The 20,946-nt window shown below is 43.1% G+C and overlaps 2 protein-coding genes across 2 annotated transcripts; both read left to right on the top strand.

Annotated features, from left to right (window-relative positions):
• The first annotated feature begins 157 nt into the window (after positions 1-157).
• Positions 158-9,748, top strand: taf7 (TAF7 RNA polymerase II, TATA box binding protein (TBP)-associated factor). Its single transcript, XM_034598679.1, has 12 exons — positions 158-348; positions 2,475-2,551; positions 2,637-2,715; positions 3,083-3,216; positions 3,547-3,667; positions 3,807-3,865; positions 4,448-4,520; positions 5,215-5,328; positions 6,018-6,212; positions 8,241-8,353; positions 8,916-8,975; positions 9,363-9,748. The coding sequence occupies exons 1-12, from the start codon at positions 330-332 to the stop codon at positions 9,405-9,407; spliced, it is 1,089 nt and encodes a 362-aa protein (XP_034454570.1). The 5' UTR covers positions 158-329; the 3' UTR covers positions 9,408-9,748.
• Positions 9,749-11,862: 2,114 nt separating this feature from the next.
• Positions 11,863-20,861, top strand: LOC117769446 (aryl-hydrocarbon-interacting protein-like 1). Its single transcript, XM_034598330.1, has 8 exons — positions 11,863-12,126; positions 13,127-13,306; positions 13,668-13,860; positions 14,882-15,030; positions 15,548-15,689; positions 17,997-18,553; positions 19,193-19,334; positions 19,863-20,861. The coding sequence occupies exons 1-8, from the start codon at positions 12,031-12,033 to the stop codon at positions 20,567-20,569; spliced, it is 2,166 nt and encodes a 721-aa protein (XP_034454221.1). The 5' UTR covers positions 11,863-12,030; the 3' UTR covers positions 20,570-20,861.
• Positions 20,862-20,946: the final 85 nt, after the last annotated feature.

The following is a 20,946-nucleotide window of genomic DNA, read 5'->3' on the forward strand; positions in this document are numbered from 1 at the left end:
CGTAATTTTCGTACTGAATCAGTGTATACAGCGTGAGAAAACTTATGTACGTGTACATTATATATTTTTAAATCTTAAATATGCATGATACAATCTCTTCTTTCAAGATACAGCTAGCTATATGTGTAATAAATGTGTGCTGGGTCTGCGTGATCTTACAGGTACATTTTCCGAGGAGTACCTGAAGGCAGCAGTCGTCAACACAGTGGCCGACATGTTTTCTCCTCGTTAGCTGAACTGTATGGATTTCAAATCAGAATCGTAATATTCACTGTTTCTTTGCAGGCGTTTAATCATCGAACACATCTGTTTATTGAAGACGAAGGAAGATGACGTCTAAACTGAAAGGTACGTTTCAAACCGCACACTGCTAGCATAGCTGCTAAGCTAACGATAGCAGGTTAGCCATCTCTTTTGTAAACATGCTGCTAATGCGGTTGCGTCGAAATGAATTAATGATTGTTGGAACAAAGAAACATAATTACCGGAATGTGGCTGCTGGATGTGAACCAGTTTGTCCACAGCTCCAGGTTTGAAGCAGGTTTATCTGGACTGTCTGTGCTGTTATATCCAGTTAGCTTCAACCAAGCTAACTTAGTTTAAACGTTTCTCTGCAGTTTCACAAACTGATTAAAAATAACCTCATAATTTTAGATCTACAAGCGATCGAGTGTCTTCATCTGACTTTGTTGTGTTATAACAACTAAAGGCAAAAGTAATTAAAGCTAATGCAGCCGTAATGAATGTACAATAAGAAGTTATATTAATATAAATATGCAGCAAGAAAGTAGAATATAATTATCAGGACAAATGTAGCAAAAATGGAAAGTAACTCCTAATTAAAGTAATGTTTTAAATATATATAAAATGACTCAGACTCTGTTGACGTATGGAACCATCTCATGTTGTGAGAGAATCCTGCAGCAGCTCATTACACCAATCACACTGTTTACTTTTGATTAAGTGCAATTCCCTTTGAAGTGGCTCCAAACAGGTTTAATCTATAACAAATCTAACAGAGGCATGAAAACGTTTGGGCATCGCTGGTCAACACTGTGATTAGTTTAGTCAATAGAAGATGAGCTGATATCCAAAAGGTTCAAGTTTCGACATTCAAAGCAAAGTTTGTGTATTATCTATGTGTACAATTTCATAATATCTTAAGGTAATAAAGCAATTTGAGCTCACATACGTTTTACCAAGGTCTCAGACCTCAATTTATATTTTTTTATATATTATATATATGCTTTGCCTCCTTAAAGCTTGTCCCAACAATTAAGAACCATGATAAATACAAGTGTAATGGATTTCGTTTGTATTGTGCTTCTCATATAATACATCTCATTCTCCCACTGCTGGTATAAGCCATCAGGGTAAATTTGACCCATCAGAGTTTTGCCCTTATACACTTTAAACCATCGATGTGATTAGTTGATTATCCACTCTACCGCCTGAGCCCCAGCTGCCCCACGACATATCATGGGTTCCTCTAAAGCAGCTGCCTACCTCTCTTAAAATTATCATAATTGATACCCACAGGACAAGCCTATAAGAAGATATATCAAAGCGCTTTCGGGTCACAGTTTCCTCAGATTTGAATGTTATTAAGATATGGCAGTTAACAGAAATGGTGGAGATCAAGTTGAGGTCTGAAAGACCAAGAACACTTTCTGAGTGAACTGCTCCCAGGATTGCTAGAAAGGCAAACCTCTGGAGTGGTGGTGTACTGTTTTACTGTGAGGTGACACCTGCACTAATATGACCTTCAAGGAAAAGTCCTTATAAGAAAATCTTTCCTGCTTCCTTGGCACAATATTCAGCATCAGAACTGAGCTAAAGAACATCTAAACAAGTCCGATGTGGAAACAAGGTCCCTGGACTGATTAAGTCCAGAATTTTGTGGAAAAAACACCTCTCCAACTACAAAGCGAAGCGATGGTTTAATCATTCTTTGGGCTTGGGTTGCAGCCAGTGGAACATTTCATTTGCTGAGGGAAAAGGATTCAATTAAAATACAGCAAATTCTGGGAGCAAAACTCACTCCACCTGTAAAACAAGCTGAATATGAAAAGAGAACAGCTTCTGCAGTTGGATAATATCCTAATCCAACCTCAAAATCTACAATAGACGACCTTGCAAGAAGCTGAAGTCCCCTTTTGAATTTGTACAAGATGAAAATAAAGTAATCTTGCTTAAAATATTAAATATCTCTCTCTATATATAGAGAGATATTTAACCTCCTTTTCTTTTGGAAATCAGGCAAGTTTTTAATCACTAAGATATTCATAGTACAGAAATAAACTTTTTCATGCCAAAAATATGAAATTTAATTGATCCGAAGACAAGACCTCTGACTTATGTTATATCAGCATAGGCAAAGAGTTTTGACAGTGTAAATTGTAGTTTCCTAAATACATAAAGCAATAAGTAAGTGGTTTTAATCATTTGTTCATGGTCACCTGTTTTGATTCTAGTCGGGAAGGTCGGCTCCAAGAACAAGGAGGATGCTCCGTATGAACTGGAGAGCCAGTTCGTCCTGCGGCTGCCCTCGGTGAGACTTGTACATGATGAAACAGATTTTTTTATATATATGATAGAAACTGCTATTGTACTTAAACATGTCTCCTCTTTTACAGGAGTATGCTTCAACAGTCAGAAGGATTGCGCAGTCAGGCAGTATGAACATAAAGGACAGACTCACCATTGAGTTGCACCGTAAGATGCTTTTATGTTCATTCAGAGTACTGATGTGTGTGACATCACAGTTCGAACTCCTGTTTCAATTGTATTAATAATCAGTGTTACGTCCCTAAGACGTATATAGTTATACATTTAAGTAATTTTTGAAGTTGTAAAATGTAAATATTTTTAGTAGTTGCAGTTTTGCAGCATGAAATTTGCATTTTTATGATTTTTTCTTTTTTAATAACCTCAAGCATCCTCTCTAATGCAAAACTTGATTTCCACCTGCATGTTTGTTTTCAAACTTAACAGTGACAGCTGTGTCTAGATGGCAGTGGTTTTCACAGCCTCCAAACATGTCATTATACTCATCACATCATTCCTCTTGTTTGTTTTTTAGCTGATGGTCGTCATGGCATAGTGAGAGTGGACCGCGTCCCTTTGGCCTGCAAACTGGTGGATCTGCCTTGTATGATTGAGTCTCTGAAAACTGTGGACAAGAAGACATTTTACAAAACTGCTGATGTCTGTCAGGTAAACCACCGCAGGGGCATTAAATTGGATGTCAGAGTCATCAGTGTAGATGTCACCTTCGTTAAATACCTTTTTTGAAGTCCAGGTTTAGGATGACTATGAATTAAACATGATTTTTTCCAGATATAGCAGCACCATGGTGTATATATATATATACAAACACTGGATACATATTTAGTTTAGGATACGAATTGCAAATAAAAATATTTTTAACATTTTTACATTAAATTAGAAATTGTAATAGTTAATTATTATGCATGAGTACAGAGACTTTAATCAGCAAAATGCTAATTACACTGAGTCATTCATTATTAATTTTCCATGGTTCAGATGCTGGTATGTACACTAGATGGAGACCTTTACCCTCCCTTAGAGGAGCCGACTGGCACCGACCCAAAGAGCAAGAAAAAGGACAAAGACAAGGACAAGAAATTTGTTTGGAACCACGGCAGTAAGTCGACAAACATATACACACGACAGCATTTTGAGCTGAAATATTGGCACATCAGCAATTCAAGAAGTACAGTTTTCCCCCAGCACAGCTGAACGAGCTGCATTGACTTCATTAATCCTGTTGTTTTGGTCTCCAGTCACCTGCCCTCTGAAGAACACACGCAAGAGAAGATTTCGGAAGACAGCGAAAAAAAAGGTTTTGGCATTTCCATTTCCCCTTCAGCGCTTCAATCCCCTTTCCCATCCATCCGTTTAGCATCTCGTCTGATGATCCATCTCTTTCCCAGGCTCTCTTCCAACAGGGCATTTACATTTCATAAAACAAGAACTGTGGTGAAAGTGAAAACTAAGATTTACATATAAATAAAGCCTTTCCATCTTAGTTTGCCCCAAAGGCATGCAAAAAGCAATTCACTATTGCTTTGATCAAAGTGAAAGCAAGTGTGCACGAGCACTACCCTTCTACATTGTCTTTTGAATAAATCTTCCTGAAGTTGCACAGCCGAGCCATATTGATTTAGCCCCTTCTGTTTTAATCGCTAATGTGCACGCTGGCATTCAGCCAGCTGCTACCTTTCTGTGTGTGTGTGTGTGTGTGTGTGTGTGTGTGTGTGTGTGTGTGTGTGTGTGTGTGTGTGTGTGTGTGTGTGTGTGTGTGTGTGTGTGTGTGTGTGTGTGTGTGTGTGTGTGTGTGTGTGTGTGTGTGTGTGTGCGTGTGTGTGTGTGTAAGCGATCCCACGAACAGTACATGCAACTCGATCTCTCTCTCTATCCACAGTATATTGAATCTCCTGATGTGGAAAAGGAGGTGAAGAGATTGCTGAGCACAGACGCTGATGCCGTCAATGTCCGTATCCTTTTAGTAACCTACTCATATTCTGCATGTCCATCATGTAATGGCCAAAAAGCAGTAAGAGTCTAAATAAACACAACAATGGTGTTAAATCTATGAACCAGGTAAGAGGGTACAATTCAGAAAAGTAGTGTGGAATGAGCTGGAAATGATTTGTGAATGTACACCCACCCCACGACTTCAGCTTTAGATGCATCATATCATTCCTGCTGTTTTGTATTTTTGAACAAACATAACCTTGCCCCCATCTCACATGCTCACCTAAAGTGACTCAGTCCTTTTGTGAGAGCGACGCACTTTGCAAGGAGGCTATTAATGGTCTAATGAAACTCTAAACTTATCTGACAGAATAAGAGCACAGCAGGGCCGCTCTCAATGGCTGCTTGCTTCGCGTTAATTGAGATGGACTGTTCATTATCATTGCTTAGTTGGTCACAGTGAAGCTGGATTCTAATTATAGTTTTGGGAGTTCGCACGCAGCAGCAGCCGACACACACACATGACATGCTAATGAACGGTAAAGATGCGGCAGCTCCCGCAGAGCATCATCTGGTTTTTACCCTTCAAGTCAGGATCAAAGACGAGCTTGAGGAAAGTGAGAGTCTTGAAAGATCATGAGTCTTTTACTGGAGGAATCTAAAAGCTCAGAGGAATCTACACACTGTGTGTTGACCTTAACCCGAGATGTTCAGGATGGGAAATAATAGCGGAAGATGAGTCCAAGGAGCCAGAACAGCAGGGCTCTCTGGCAAACCTGGACTCCTCACCTGGCACCTCAGGACACAAGATGGGTCATGGATCCTCTGGTAAGTCAAACATGCTTTTATACGTTTTATAAGTGTGGTGAATAAGATGCAGTGGGCTTAAAGCAGTAAAGGGGCGTGAGTTACGACCTGGGCCACATGGCCTGCAGAAACTTAAAGCAAGTAAAATATTAATCCAATATTTGAGAGTGAAGAATTGTACCTCTGTAAGATCATCATCCTTGTCACTCTTCTTAGCATTTTCTCCCAGTAGTTTGAAATGGAAGAAGAACACACCCATGCTATAGTTACCCTTTGGCATCATGGTTATTTTGCCTCTATATTCCCCAGAGGACTTTCTCTGCACCAAGGTGCTCAGGCTGGCACTTATTGTCAGTTAATGTGCATGAAAAGCACGACTGCTATTTAATTTTGCTGCTGAAACCACTTATTTGCTTTCTGCTTTGTAAATGTTTGCCTCAACAATCTATTGTACGTTCATGCTTCTGTGACTTTTACTGCACCACAAAGTGTGGGCAAAGTTTTACTGGGTGACAGGGGCTGTTCACAGCAGAGTGGAGCATGCTGGGTGTTTGGAGTCCTCTGTAATAATATCTGGTTCATGCCATGTGAGGCTCGCATCCCTATGAGCTTCTGTTTTCTCTGTGACCCATATCAAACCCCAGCACATGTTCTAAATTCTCCCTGTTTTCCTCTGTATGTCCGTGTTAATAACAATATCCCACGGCCAGCCCAGCGTGACGAACTGAGAGAAATCTTCAACGACATCAGCAGCTCCAGTGAGGACGAGGAGGATGAAGTGGACCGACACGAGGACGAGGACCTGAACATCATGGACACGGAGGATGATCTGGTCCGACAGCTCCAAGACAAACTCAACGAGTCGGATTCCGCTCAGCATGAGAGTGACAGAAACAACCAGATAGGTGAGAGAATCTCAGGGCTTCTATACCCATCTAGAAAATGTATGTTTTTTTAATTGTTGACTTTATTAAGAGCTTATGGAATTATGAAGATAGTTTCTTTACTTAACGATGAATTTAATTAAATAATTTTTATCAAAGACAAATTCCAAATATTCTCTCTATATTTTAAATTGAATATCTGGTATTTGGCTGTGGGTTGGACACTATGGACGATATGGTTTTGTCTGTTTTATTTATGGGGTGGGGGGGGGGGGTTGTTTGTTTGTTTGCAGGATTATGCAAAAAACTACTTAACCAATTTATATGAAATTTTGTGGAGGGGTGGGGAATGACCCAAGGGAGAACCCATTACATGTTGGTGCAGATCAGGGGATGGAACCAGGACGTTTTTTTCACATTCTTTAACATTGTGAGATGAGTTTTTCAACATTTTCACTGAAATGAGAATAATTCATGGATCCTGTTGAAAAAAACGAGGCAAGACTGATATTTATGAGTGTTGCGATTTGATGCAGATTCAAATAAAAATCCGGATCTAGGGAATTTAAATGTGGTTTTATAACAGGAATGTTGGGCCTTGGTGGATTTATGCACTCTACTGAGTGCCACTCTAGTGCCGTTGTTAATCAAAATGATTGTTTGTTGCAGCACTGTTGACATGGTTTCGTTCTTGTTTGTGTAAAATACAGTTGACATCCATTAACAAATTGTCTAGAGTCCAGACTTTCAGGTCTGGAAAGGCTGCTGCATTTTTATAAATGAAATACATGAAGAAACTCTGAGATAAATGATGTATGCTTAGGTGGGAGGTGCATGTTTATTTATGTCTTTTCTAACACATGCTGCAAAGTGTGTGAGTATTTGTTTGTTAGTGTGTGAGTTCATCTGTGTGTGCGGGTAGCTACAGTAGGTGGATAAGGTAAGTGCAGCATTAGAATTATGCAATGGTTGGTGCTGTACTTGCAACTTCCATTTACCCGTCAGAGTGAACCCTGATTCTTTCAGACTCACTCAATATAACAGCAGTCTTTTACTTTTCAGTCGTAGCGTTCACGGCAAAGAAATTGACCGGCGATGATGCATGCTGATTTCAGAACCTTCTTGAAGACCAGAGATAGCCCTGACATGAAATCAAATCAATCCCCCTGATACTTGTCAAAGCAGAGGTCAAAAATAACCTTAGCAGGATGTTTTAATCAGAGCTGAGTTTTCTAGGCCAGACACTACACACACCAACACGAGTAGTCCAACTTTGATATAAATACACGTGCTGCCCCCCCCACCCCCCCCACCCCACCCCCACGGAGATGCACACACTGACAGCTCTCAGCTCTGATTCTCAGCTAGCCAGGCTGATAGGTGTTGTGGCCCAGCATGTAACTGAGACAGCTGTCCAGTCCCACAGCTCAAGGCATCCTTATCAACATACATGGAGCTGTCAGTCAGCAGCATTATTGCTCCTGTATCAGTTCAACAGAGCCTTTCGTGGTGTGTGGGAGTCTGGCTGTGCCTGTATCTGGCAGCTGTACAATGTTGTATTAAATGGTTCTGCACTGACTCCCTCCTGCATGATTTTGCATATTAGACTGTGCCAGTTGAGGGAAGCAGAGGATGTGTGCAATTAGTATGAAGGATAGTTGATGGCAGTGGAGCCACAGGTTGTAAGACACTATCACTTTGTCTGGCTGTAATGAGAACCCTGTGTGAGGCCCGGAGCAGACTGATTTAGTTGTGTGTTTTAGTGCTTCAGCCTGCTGGCTCATGTCCTTTTTAAATGGATTTGTTGTTCCCATTAACTGCAATTTGTCAAGCAGAAATGGAGGCAACCTTGTGGTTCAGCAAGTTAAGGTACATATCTCGTCCTATGAATGCCGTGTCACTCTGAAATTGTGGCTCGTCTTTCTCTCTCTCTCCAGGGTTTTCTGTCTCGTCTGCACTGCACAAGAAAGCAGAAGCATTGATTGTGTGTTGTTGTTTTTTTTTTTTAATGACGGTTTTAACCCGTGAACTTCCTGCTGTCCCCCACAGTTATGGAGTTTCAGGTGCAGATCAACAGCATCAAGGCCAAGCTTCAGGATACTCGCGCCCGTAAGAAACAACAGCAGGAGCTCATCATGAAAGTGGAAAACCAGGCTCTCAAAGTACGCTGTGAACACACACACACACACATACACACATGCACAGACACACTCACACTTTTTTTCTTTTCGCCGTCATTCAGAAACTAGGTCTGCGTGTACAGAAACATAAACAAGAACATGCAGATGAGCTCGGAGGCAGAAGTCTTCATGCAGCATAAGTTCTCACAACAATGATGTGAAAACAAAAACCCAGATGATTATACACAGCGTTGGAGGCCATTATTTTGTTTTTGTCATTTTAAAGCCTTGACAATTCATTTTTTCTGCCAAGCACTCCTTAGCGGGGACTTTACAGTGAGTGAAATATGAGCAGACGTAGCCCTTTTTACTTTGCCATTTAGAGCTCGCATTGCCCGGTGTTTTGGGGCCGACAAAGCCCGTTATTATCACAGTCACAGGGAAAAGGTCAGCTGTCTCTGACTGGCATTCCAAGTGGCCTTTCTGTCAGAGGAGATAGCGACATGAGCAGCCCAGGCAGACACACATTTAAAGCCATCACAATTTAATGAGGCTCAGCATGTCGACTCCAACAAATCCCGTTTGTCTCTCTTTCCCCTCACAGAACCGTTTCAAGGCCTTGTTCAGTGAGATTATTCTGCAGGAGGAGCGGGAGATGGAGCAGGTAAGAACCTCTTTGCAAAAGCCCAGGATCAGTACTAGCTGTGAGCTCTCTACGGTTTTCAGCACTTTGCATGAATTTACCTTGTGTGACTATCAAATACCGTGTTTAGTAGATGAGGTGTTCCTTGATGTCCTTTTTAAACCCAACGATTTTAATTGCAAACTTCAAATTCAATCAAGTTAAATTCAATTTGTCAGCAGCTACCAGCGGTATCCTTGTAGCAGCTATGGAATAGTGGCCACCCACTGTCTTGGGTCATGCTTTGTATTGAAAAATGAAGGCAACAAATTAATGTGAAAAGACATGTTAATCATCATCTACTTACCTGCCAATTACACCCCGGGGCTGTCGGGCATCAATCACTCCCTCTATTTTCTGCTTCAACAGCTGGCCTCGCTGCAGGAGCAGCTGGACTCACTGATCGAGAAGTGACCACCAGGGGGCAGCCTGATGTCATCTTCAGCCATACAACACACACACACACACACATAAACACGATGAAGAGGAGCAGAAGAGGCTTCATCTAGGGAGGAGGGAGTTTTTGTTAACTAACTTGCTGTGTCATTCCTTTCAGTTTCTGTTTTTCATACATTACAAACTCAGCAGAATGATTTTTGTTTTAAATGTTGTTAGATTTTCTTTGTTGCTTCAGATGATAACTATTTGTTCAGTTTCAAAAGATGAATATCAGGTCCATCCTTAGCAAACTTCAACTAAGCATCTTAACATTTCATGACTTGTATAAAGAATAAATTTCAGTGATACACAAGAAAGAAAACTGTCACCTTTATTGCGTGGGAATAAATTTATATGTGGATATTTTTAAACTAGGTTTATATCTTTGTTGCTGTTTATAAGTGCAGTGAGTGTCTAATCTGAGTGAATCTCTACAGTGTCAGGATGGTTTACATAACAACCTGACATCAACAAATTTTCAACAAAAAGAATGGGTTGACATGGGAAACACTATTTATACAGGAACAGGTTCTGTCAGGGATGTTTGTAATGGCAAACATCTTGTACACACGTGTGTATGGATGTCAAAGGCTATTTTTGAGGACAGCTTGTCCAATCAGGGACAAAAGCAGTGTCCCCAATATGTGAAAAAGCTGGTTTGGGTTTGGTAAAGTTGTGTGTGTGTGTGTGTGTGTGTGTGTGTGTGTGTGTGTGTGTGTGTGTGTGTGTGTGTGTGTGTGTGTGTGTGTGTGTGTGTGTGTGTGTGTGTGTGTGTGTGTGTGTGTGTGTCCGTGTCCACGTCCACATGAGATTTAAAGGATTAATTCAGCATTGTCTTGGCGGAGAATTTACTTTTTGTACACTTTAGATTGCAAACAAACAAAACAAGAAAATGTTAATTTTTCCATTAGTGAGCTTTGAAGGTGGTGCACCACTTTTGTGACTGTTAGACATAGGACGGCACGGTGTGTGTGTGTGTGTGTGTGTGTGTGTGCCAAGGACAGGTGAAGTGAATATTCATTATTTCATTTCATTGGCCTCTGTAAAGGGACGATGGGGTTTATTAGGCAGCAGGTGAACATTCAGCTCCTGTAGATGTTGGAAGCCAAAAATTGGCAAGCGTGAGGATCTGAGCGACTTTGACAAGGGCGAACTTGTGATTGGCTGAATGACCGAGCTTCTTCATAACTGCAGGTCTTTATTGCTGTCTGTGATAGAAAGCTGTCAGAGCACAGTACATTGTCGCTTTAGACTGAGACTGCATAGCCACAGAACAGTCAGTGTCAATGCTGACCTCTGTCCGCTGCACTGGACATGTGAGCGTCACAAATAGACCACGGAGCATTGAGCCTTTTTCACAGCAGACGTTTTGACACAGAGGAGGAAAAAAAAGAAGGCTGAATTCCATTTCGCTGCTTCAGTTGCAGGGTCCTGGTGTTGTGCATGCTGGCTCACTGTCCCCCTCATGTCTTCCTGGAACACTTGAACTGAACAGAGCCATTGTTAACACACCAGTGCTCTTCACACCATGACGTGTCAAAATGTCTGCTGCGAAAAAAAGGCCCATGGAAGAATGTGACCTGGTCTGATGAATCACGTTTTTTTTCACATCACCTGGACGACTACTGGGTGCGCATACATTGTTAACCCGAGGAAGAGATGGCAGCAGGATGCACCCTGGGAAGGGGGCGAGCCGGGGGAGGCAGTTTGATGCTCAGTGTTCTGCTGGGAAACCTTGGGTCCTGGCATTCTTGTCATGTGGACGCTACTTTGTGACACGTTCCACCTACCGAGACATTGCTGCAGACCAAGTGGGCCCCCGTCACGACACCGCTGTTGTCATGGCAGTGGCCTCTTTCAGCAGGATAATGTGCTGCTCCACACTGCAAACATGGTTCACCAGTGTTTTAAGGAGCATCACAATGAGTTAAAGACGAATACTAGATCCTAATCCGCTGTTTGACTGTTGGTCACATAAAACAAGCTTTTCGAGGACATGACTCTAGGCCTCAGGAGGCTGTGATAATTACTTTTTGGAGAAAATTAGTATTCGAGTAAGTAATTGGCAGATTAATTGTTAGTTGCACCCCTGGTTCCACTTCAAAGATTCCAGGATGCACAATAACACCCAGCAGAGACGTGCTCAGAGGTGAAACAGGCCTGAAACCTTCACCCAGAGAAAGCACAGCCTGCTGTTAAGTACTTGCTCTGGGCTACAGCTACATCCCTAAACCATCATCACGTCATCAGATTACACTCCCTCTAGAATGATCTCCGCTTGTCCGAGAGTGATCCGGGTCCCTCTCATCCACATGATGCCGGGGCCCGGTGGTCATCCCCTCCTCTCCCGCTCATGCCTGCAGGGATTGCTGCACCAATCGCAGGGGTAGGCGAGGGATTAGCTCCTCAGATTAGAGTGGCCATCTCCAAACCCTGCCTAATCCCGCCATCTGTCAGAGAGCAGCTAACCAGCCAAGACACTCTCCACGGGCTAATTAGAAAGCCAGAGGAACACGGAACCCAGAGAGGGACGAAATCTCCCAAAAATACACACACACTTACACTTTCCTGTGTGGTTACTGCTGGAGGCAGAGTGACGATGGAGGAGACGTACCTTTCCAACCACCCAGGAGTGAGGAAGAAGATTCTGGCTGGAGGCAAAGGACCGCTGCCACACTTTCCACCTGGGACAAAGGTAGTCAAAGTCATAGTTAACCCGATGACCTGAATAATACACTAGGATGATTCTTAACACAATTAACTGACAATTGTGATGTAATTAGCGTTGCTCAGAGTGATGTCTATTTTTAGCCGCGCGTTTCATTGCCCACTTCAATTATTTTCTGTTGAATTATTCATGATGTGAGGAAATGTATTCTGTATCTGGCTCTTTCACACAGAGCAAACATTTGGTCAGCCAAATTGCAACATGTTTTTTGGCACAGTGTCTGTGTTTCACTTCATCTACTGATCTGCTGGTCGCACACTTTTTTCTTTACCCCTCTAGTCATATCCAGCCATATGGCACAGAGCCTGGACACTGTGACAAACATTTTCCATCACATTGCCAGCATGAATTTCCATTTACCTGCGTGTGTGTGTGTGTGTGTGTGTGCATCCCCGGTAGCTCACACCATTATCAGACCATTATACACAATCTGTCAAGCTATAAATAGAAGGTTGCATGAAGCCAGTGTAATTTTACAGTCTGGGTGATGGTGAGGTTTTGTACGTCAGATGGATGTAATACAGATGGAGCACATAATGAAAACCAGCAGGTCTGTGTTACGTTGGAAGTGTCTGAAAAATACCAGGACAGAAATCATATCAGAAGCCCATATTGTATCGTAATTAAATATTAGAATAATGGCAATATAAAGCAGGGAGATGGGAAAGAAACGCATGTACCATGTCGAATTGGCAACAGCTGCACATTTGCAAGTTAAATGTATTTACACACATGTATAAATTCATAAATCAGTATAAATACGTTCTAGACATAGATGAAAAAGATAACTTGCAGCTTAAGAAGTGAGGTTTTCCACAAACAGAAAATCTAAGAGCAGATGTTGTGACCGTTCATGAATTTCCTGAAAAACATAATCATGTCAGATTTTTTATTCCAAATGTATTTTTTAAACAAAATCATTAATCATTAATCCCCATTCTGTGAATCTTCCCTCCTCCCCTCCAAGCTGGTGTTCCACTTCCAGACGCTGTTGGACGACTTTGAGCGGACGGTCATTGATGACAGTCGACTGGCAGGCAGGCCCGCTGAGATCTTTGTGGGAAAGATGTTCAAGATGGAGATCTGGGAGACCCTGCTGATGTCCATGAGGGTTGAAGAGGTGGCGGAGTTCTGGTGCGATGCCGTTGTGAGTTGAACAACTTCTAAAAGACACACACACACTGGAATATTAAGACCTTAGAAAGAGTTCTAATAAGAGTTCATGAGCCGGAAAGAAAATCTTTTGCACCTCATTATGAATCAACCCTCTGTAGCCTCCTACATGCTCAGTGTTACAAACAGAGCAATCTATTTGTGCAAATTTTAGTTTTTTTTCCCTCTGGAGAAAAAAGTAATTTGCAAGTGAAATTGTGGGTATTTCATGTGTTTTTTTCTTGCATACCTGATTACACAGGCTGGCAGCAGCGGGGGGGTTAGCATGATCAAGTGCTTCCATGTCTTATTGAAGTCCTTTTGTTTATGTCTATGTTGATGTTTTCATTTTGCAGCACACAGGGTTGTATCCGATTGTGTCTAAGGGAATGAGGCTGATCGCTCAAGGGAAAGACCCCCTGGAGGGCCAGAGACACATGTGCGGCATGGGGAACGTGTTCCACTATCACTCCACTGGTTTCCCAGAGCTGGATGAGCTGATGAGAACCCCTCAACCACTTATATTTATCATGGAGCTGCTGCAGGTAAGTGGTAAAATACTGTATCGAAGACTGTGTAAAACAATCTGCTGTTTTCTAATTCTTTCAATACAAAATACTATATTTTAGCATCAGTAAAAACAGGCTGTCAGCAAGACAAGACACATTTACAGATTCATCCAACCCTCCTCCAGATCCGAGACACTTGTACCGACGATGTTCTAAAATCAACTGACAGAAATGAGAAAACCCAAGTTCCTCTCCCCCTAAAACATTCAGCTTCGAAATAATATATCATCCCAAACAAGCTTGAAACTCACCAGGAGGTCCAGCAGTGGTGGCACTAAATTAACATCTTCCCCATTCACTGTTCTTGTCTGTGCACGAGCTGACAGCTGCTCAGCTCCTCTACTTCAAGAAAAAGTGGCAGTACCACATTGTAAAAAAAAAATACTCTGGTAAAAGTCCTGCTCTCTAAATTCTCAGGAAAAGCACATTAGGTATTACCAGCACAGTTTGCTTTCTAAAATATAAGTGCTCATTAGGCATAATTGCCCTTTCAGGGTGTTAAATAATGGGGATTCCAAGGTCCTGAATATTGATTTTTTTTGTTATTATCTTGTGCGAAAACATAAAAAATAGTGCTAAGTGAACAACTCTGTTTGTTTTTAAAGTTCAAACTTTATCTTTGTGATTAGTGCTCTCCCATAAATCCAGCCTGAGCAGGTCTAATCAGCCGCGTAACGGGAAATAATCGTGAGGGTATTCAGGGCCTTTATGCATCATGTTTTATAAGTTCATCAAATGCTCTGTAAAAAACTCTTAATTATAGCTGTGGAATAAATATAGTGGAGCAGAAGTATAACAAACTTGAAATAGTAAAGTACAATTACCTCAAAACTGCTTTCAAGTGCATTCCTCGAGTTGGAGTACTCTGTGTGTTTCCCCCACAACAACAATCTTTTCTTTCAATCAGTGGAGTTTTTCTCCTTTTGACCTTTTTGGCTCTGTTGTGCTCCACTCCTGCCCCTGCCGCTTCCAGGTCGGAGACCCCATGTCCTACCACCGAGAGTCGTGGATGATGGAAAAGGATGAGAAGCTGGAGATGGTGCCAATTCTCCACATGCAGGGCAACGCGCTGGTCAAGCAGGGACAATTCCGGGACGCTGCCAGCAAGTACAAAGAGGCGGTGCTGCTGCTGAAAACGGTCCAGTCCAAAGTGAGCGGAGGGGGGTGGGAGGAAGTGAATGATGTTTGCAGGAATTTGTTGACGTTTTCTCAGGATTTGAGGTTTATGGGACATGCAACTCCCACTGTTTTCCAGTGGGAGATTCCTGTTTTCCTGCTTTGCTCTGCTTCACTGTGTCCCTCATTACAGGCAATAGAGTGTGATTGCTGGCAAAGGAAAGGGGAGAGAGATTTGTTGGAGGACTGTCTGGGATGAGAGGGGGATGTAAGGATGGAGGAATACTGGGGGGGAGAACACGTTGTATATGAGATGTTTTATAAGAGAGCATTCTTGATTCTTCTGGCAGCTTTAGACGGATCCACAAGACGGATGTTGGGAGGCTCGCGGATAGTTGGCCCATATGCAAACAGTAAATCTCTGGTTTCCCTGAGAAAATATTTAAACTTCTGGATTCTCATAAATCATTAAAACATGTGTAGGAACTGTCAAGCAACCGAACAGCGCTTATCGTGTTCCTGCTCTCTCATCTGTGCATTTGTGTGTTTAGGAGATGCCGGGCGATATAGACTACATTAACTTGGGTCGAATGATTATCCCTCTGGAGCTGAACTACTGCCAGTGTATGATGGAGCTGGAGGAGTATTACGAGGCGATCGAGCACACCACCGAGCTGCTGGAGAAACACAAAGGTAAAGATAATGAGACACAAATGTGAGGAGATTCCATGATTACTTATAAATCATCATTTTTTGGCAATGAAACACGTTTAATTATTATTTCACAGGTGCATTACACTGAGCATATTCACGTACTCGCCCGTCACTCTATCTGACCCAGCTTCACGGGAGCTCCCAGGGTTAATCCTGTGCAGTTCAGCAGTGCAGGATGTTAATCCCCCACTTGCCCTGCAGGGATTTCAACCAGCAAACATACTATGTAACCTGGAGGGTGCAGCCGTGCCCAAAATCTGAGAGGAGAAAAAAAAAAAGCATCATGTTGCTATCGGCATGTGTTGGCCAAGCCAGTGTAATTTATGCATGAGTGCCATTACTATTTAAAATGTGTGCAGGTCTTTGAAACCGTATATATTCACTCTTTATGGAGATATAAAAGTTGAAGAAGTGTTTGAGAAGAAGGCCAATAAGAGATGCTTGTAATGCAGAGAACAGGGTTGGGTTTTGATCTAAAAATTTGTTTTTTGGAAAGATTAGAGTCAGAAGATTAGATCAGAGTTACACAGAATATCAGCATGAATAGTTGCACCACAATTAAGGACATTTTAGATGAAGCTGAACACAAATCTTCATCTGTAATCGATATACAGGAAGATTTAACATTTTGGGAAATGTGTAGATGAGAAGATCAGCCACACTTCTGCAACATAATTTAATATAATTTCTTTATCTAACTCTTGGATTATAGGAAAACAAATAATAATATGTCCCAACATGTTGAATTTTTTAATACATGAAACTCTGCTCACTAGAGAGTAAAATAAAAGCCTGCACAGAGTAAACTCCACCTCTGGGCGATATTAAAAAACAATCATTTTTAAAAAGCTGCATGACATGTCAGGGTCCTGTGTCGGCGCTGGGTTTACTGCAGTGGCTCTTGCATGTTGGAGCTGTGTTGACGTCACTGCAGGTTTTACAGTTGAAGCAGCTCTGGGAGATGCACTGTCAGACCCTGGGCTACTCAAATAACCCTGGAGGAGCTCGCATGTTGGCACAGTCTCCACTTCAGAGCCTTATGAATTATGCCCCTCACCCAGAGACAGGATCCACTGAGTCTTTATTTTACTCTCTGTCCCTCAGCCCGAATTCCCACTTTTACATTTGTCTGTGTGTGTGTGTGTGTGTGTGTGTTCTGTTATGAATGTGTGTGTGCTCAGGGCTAACGTAGCAGGAGGATGTAAACTTGCTTGCGAGTGAGCGGGAGTGGCATCATGGAAAATGGTGGGCAGGAGTTTTCTGAGCTCCACTGGCCCAGTTCGAAACAGCTCCTCATAAGAAGGATCCGTTCCACACCAGCATCCTTTCTCCGTTTCCTCTTCCCCTCTTCAACCTCTTGTTATTTCCCTTTTCCAGCCATTTCATTTCCACACTTTCGTCTCCTTTTCTTTCTTTTTTTTATTCCACTTGCATTTTTCTCCCGTCATCAATTTCACGTTGCCTGTATCAGTTGGAATCAGCCACTCCACTGCTGTTTCATCCCCTTTTACCCAGTTGTTCTTTAGCAAACCGCCCGCTGGTGTGTCTCTGCTTTCGCCCGAGGTGATGAATAAATCTGTTTAAATGTTGGCTGAATGAAGATTAAGTGGAGAGGCAAATTAAATGCAGAGGAACAGAGAAGTGGAACCATCAGTGGATATCTGAACCAAGCACATGGACCTAATCTGCTAAAAACAGAGGCACTGCTGTGTGTGTGTGTGTGTGTGTGTGTGTGTGTGTGTGTGTGTGTGTGTGTGTGTGTGTGTGTGTGTGTGTGTGTGTGTGTGTGTGTGTGTGTGTGTGTGTGTGTGTGTGTGTGTGTGTGTGTGTGTGTCCGTGTCCACATGAGATTTAAAGGATTAATTCAGCATTGTCTTGGCGGAGAATTTACTTTTTGTACACTTTAGATTGCAAACAAACAAAACAAGAAAATGTTAATTTTTCCATTAGTGAGCTTTGAAGGTGGTGCACCACTTTTGTGACTGTTAGACATAGGACGGCACGGTGGTGCAGTGGTTAGCACTGCCAACTCACAGCAAGATGGTTATTGGTTTGAATCCCGTTTTGAGGAGATTGCATGAACTTCCTGTATCTACGTGGGTTATATCCCAAAATAATGATGATCTGATAAATCCCTTTAGTCACAAGCATGATGCAGCACGTGTTCAAAAATAGACAAACTGCCCCCTCGTGAGGTAGAGCAGCTTTATTATCGAATATTTCTATTTAGACATCATTACCAACGTTTTCCCCTTATTCTTGTGTTGTTGTTTTCACGCACCTCAGACTGTGTGAAGGGCTACTACAAGAGAGCCAAGGCCCACACTGCCGTGTGGAATGAAAAGGAGGCTCGCAGAGACTTCAACATGGTGTCCCACCTCGACGTCTCGCTGGCGTCTCTGGTCCACAGGGAGCTGAAGAACCTGTCAGAGCGCATGAAGGACAAGTACTGGGAGGAGAAGGATCAGTACTGGAACATGCTGGAGACAAAGGAGAGCAAAAATAAAGAGGAGGAGGAGAAAGAGGGTCATGAGGAGGAGGATAAGGAGGAAGATGAGAGGGAAGACAAAGTTGAACAAGAAGATGGTGAAAGCGCGACCACAGAGAGTAAAGATGAAGGAGAACTCGGAGGAGATGAATGCCCGGTGAAGATTAAACCGGACGAGGGTGCAGGTGACGAAGAGGAAACGAGCTCCTCTGAGGGTAAAGACTGGCAGCAGATGCTACAACTCGTCATGTTGCTGCAGAAAGAAGGAAACTTCCTCGTGAAACAAAACCAATTCCAAGAGGCCGGTGAGAAGTTCAAGGAGGCCATAGAATACGTGGACATCCTTCAGAATAAGGTGAGCCTAACGGGTAATGCGATAAAGTGATGTGGCCTTTTCTGACAAAGTAAACAAAGTAAAACCTTTTGTTGTGATGACGGACGCCAGATCCTCTGTCATATTTACAGCCTCCACTTGAGCACGATGATTGATGGGACGTGCCTGAAAAGTAGTCGCACAAAAGAATACAATAGTTTGCTGCCTCGTAATGCCTGTAATCATCATTATTGTTTCTTTACTGAAGAGCAGCTGTGGCTTGTAGGTGTGCCGGGGAAGTGAGGAGCAGAGAAAGAGCTAAAAATAACAGCTATCCACAGAGAAATAACGGTGACAGCGCTCGCCTCTGCTTCTTTTCTCTTTCTTAAACTCCCCCGCCTCTGCCACACCTCGCTGTCTAACCCCCCCCCCCTCACACCTTTCACACACAATAAACTCCCTCTCCTCGTCAATTCGCCTCCTCCTCCTCTTCTAACATTCCTCCACCCTCACCTCCTCTTTCTGTCAACATTCCTCCCCACGCTTTATATTTTCATCTCTCCCTCTCTGTTGTCACACTCTTTCATCTTTTCAACATTTACTCCCCCATCCATCACCACCCACACCACCGTCCCCTCATCATCCCACCCTTCTTCAGCGCCCTCTCCGTGTGCTCGGCAGGTGGATCAACGGGGCGAGGACTTGGAGTCACTGGAGAAAGTGCGTCTGCCGCTGACGCTCAACCTCAGCCAGTGCATGCTGGAGCTGAAAGAGCACCAGCGCGTGGTGGAGCTCATCAACAAGCTGCTGAAGAAGCATAAAGGTAATGTACGTTAGGAGGAATCAAAAGGGCCTCAGACGTTTGGATAGACATGCTCAGGTTTAGTTTTTTCCCCACTCTTACACACCTTCTTTTCTGAAGTTTCAAAATATCTGATCTGTTGCTGATACAAATGTCTGGCCCTCAGCAAACGCCTGCAACAATCCTTGATCTTGCTGTTTTCCACCGAAAGAAGAAAACCAAACATTCCCAACCACATTGCTGAGTCTCTCTTTCGCTCCCGCGGCACCCACCCGTGGACATCACAGTCAAAATGAATTCATTGTTTTCCTTTTGTTTCTGCTACGACTGAATTATTTATAGCGGAGGCTGATGTGAAATTGTTGTTCTTATGCTTTCCCTTTTCCCTTCATTTACTTCCCTTTCCCCAACTTCCCCCGTCTCCTGCCTCTCCGCTGCTGTTCCGTGCAGATACTTCACCCCCCCCCCCCTCTGGTGTTTTTATCTGACTTCAAGTTTTACTGCTCACCCGGCTGACCTCCTGTTGTCTTCACATCTTGCCCTTCATAGGTAACTTTAAGGCGGTGTACCAACGGGCTCAGGCGCACTCCGCTTTGTGCAATGAGGACAAAGCTCGAAGGGACTTTGAAATGGTCGAGAAGTTGGACCCGGCCTTCAAACCCTTTGTCCGCCAAGAGCTGAAAAAGCTGGGTGAGCGCGTCCGCTCCATGCACGCCTGCCAGAACAAGACTTACTGGGACACGATGCAGGAGAAGTGGGGGCCTGGTGGAAGCAAGACCAACAGAGCGGCAAGCGAGAAGAACGTCAAATTTGCACCGAAAGCCACAGAAGAAAACGCTGAAGTAGATAAGAAGGCAGGAGAGAGGGAAAGCTCCGAGAAACCCGCCCCTGCTGAGACAGAGGGAGGGGATGATGCAGAAACAGAGAAAAGCCCAGATGTGAAAGCAGAGCGGAGTAATAAAGAGCTAGATAGTGGGAGAGTGAGCGAAGAGGAGTTAGATAATGAAAATATAGAGAGTGCTGTGGATCACGAGTATGGGCAGGGTGCGGCGGATAATCGAGCCCCAGATAAAGATAGTGATCCTGCGGCCACCAGCACAGGCAAAGATAATGTAGTGAGCAGGAGATCATCGTGTGATAAGGGCAGAAAGAAGGTCAAATGCCAATCAAGTGCTGCAGCGAGCCCAAGCCGAACAAGCCAAGGGAACAAAGTCACCAGTGATAAGACAGGAAACGGTGGCACTCAATCAGAATAGACCAATGGGCTGAAATTGTCTTGTGCAGAGCCAACGGCTGCAGGCGAAGCGAGCGGGCGGAGAGATTAATAGAACGAAAACTGGAGAAAGAAAAGCGACATGGATGCAAGAGGTGAAATATGAGGAAAGACAAGTGATTAACTCCCAACTCTCAACAGGAAAGTATTGATTCGGCCACATACAAATATAAACACCAGAAGAAAAATTAATATAAACAGCCTGTTTGTGGCACCGTTCTGAGTCAAGTTTCATTATTCAGCTCTCAGAGGGATAACTGCAAGCACATAAAAATAAAGAATAAAAACCCAGGCAGACGGGGGGTTTGGCAAATACAAAGTTTTTTATTTCTGTACACAAAGAGTAGAAAGCAGCCAGTA

The sequence above is a fragment of the Hippoglossus hippoglossus genome, chromosome 10 (genome assembly GCF_009819705.1).
Source record: "Hippoglossus hippoglossus isolate fHipHip1 chromosome 10, fHipHip1.pri, whole genome shotgun sequence".
Taxonomy (NCBI): Eukaryota; Metazoa; Chordata; class Actinopteri; order Pleuronectiformes; family Pleuronectidae; genus Hippoglossus; species Hippoglossus hippoglossus.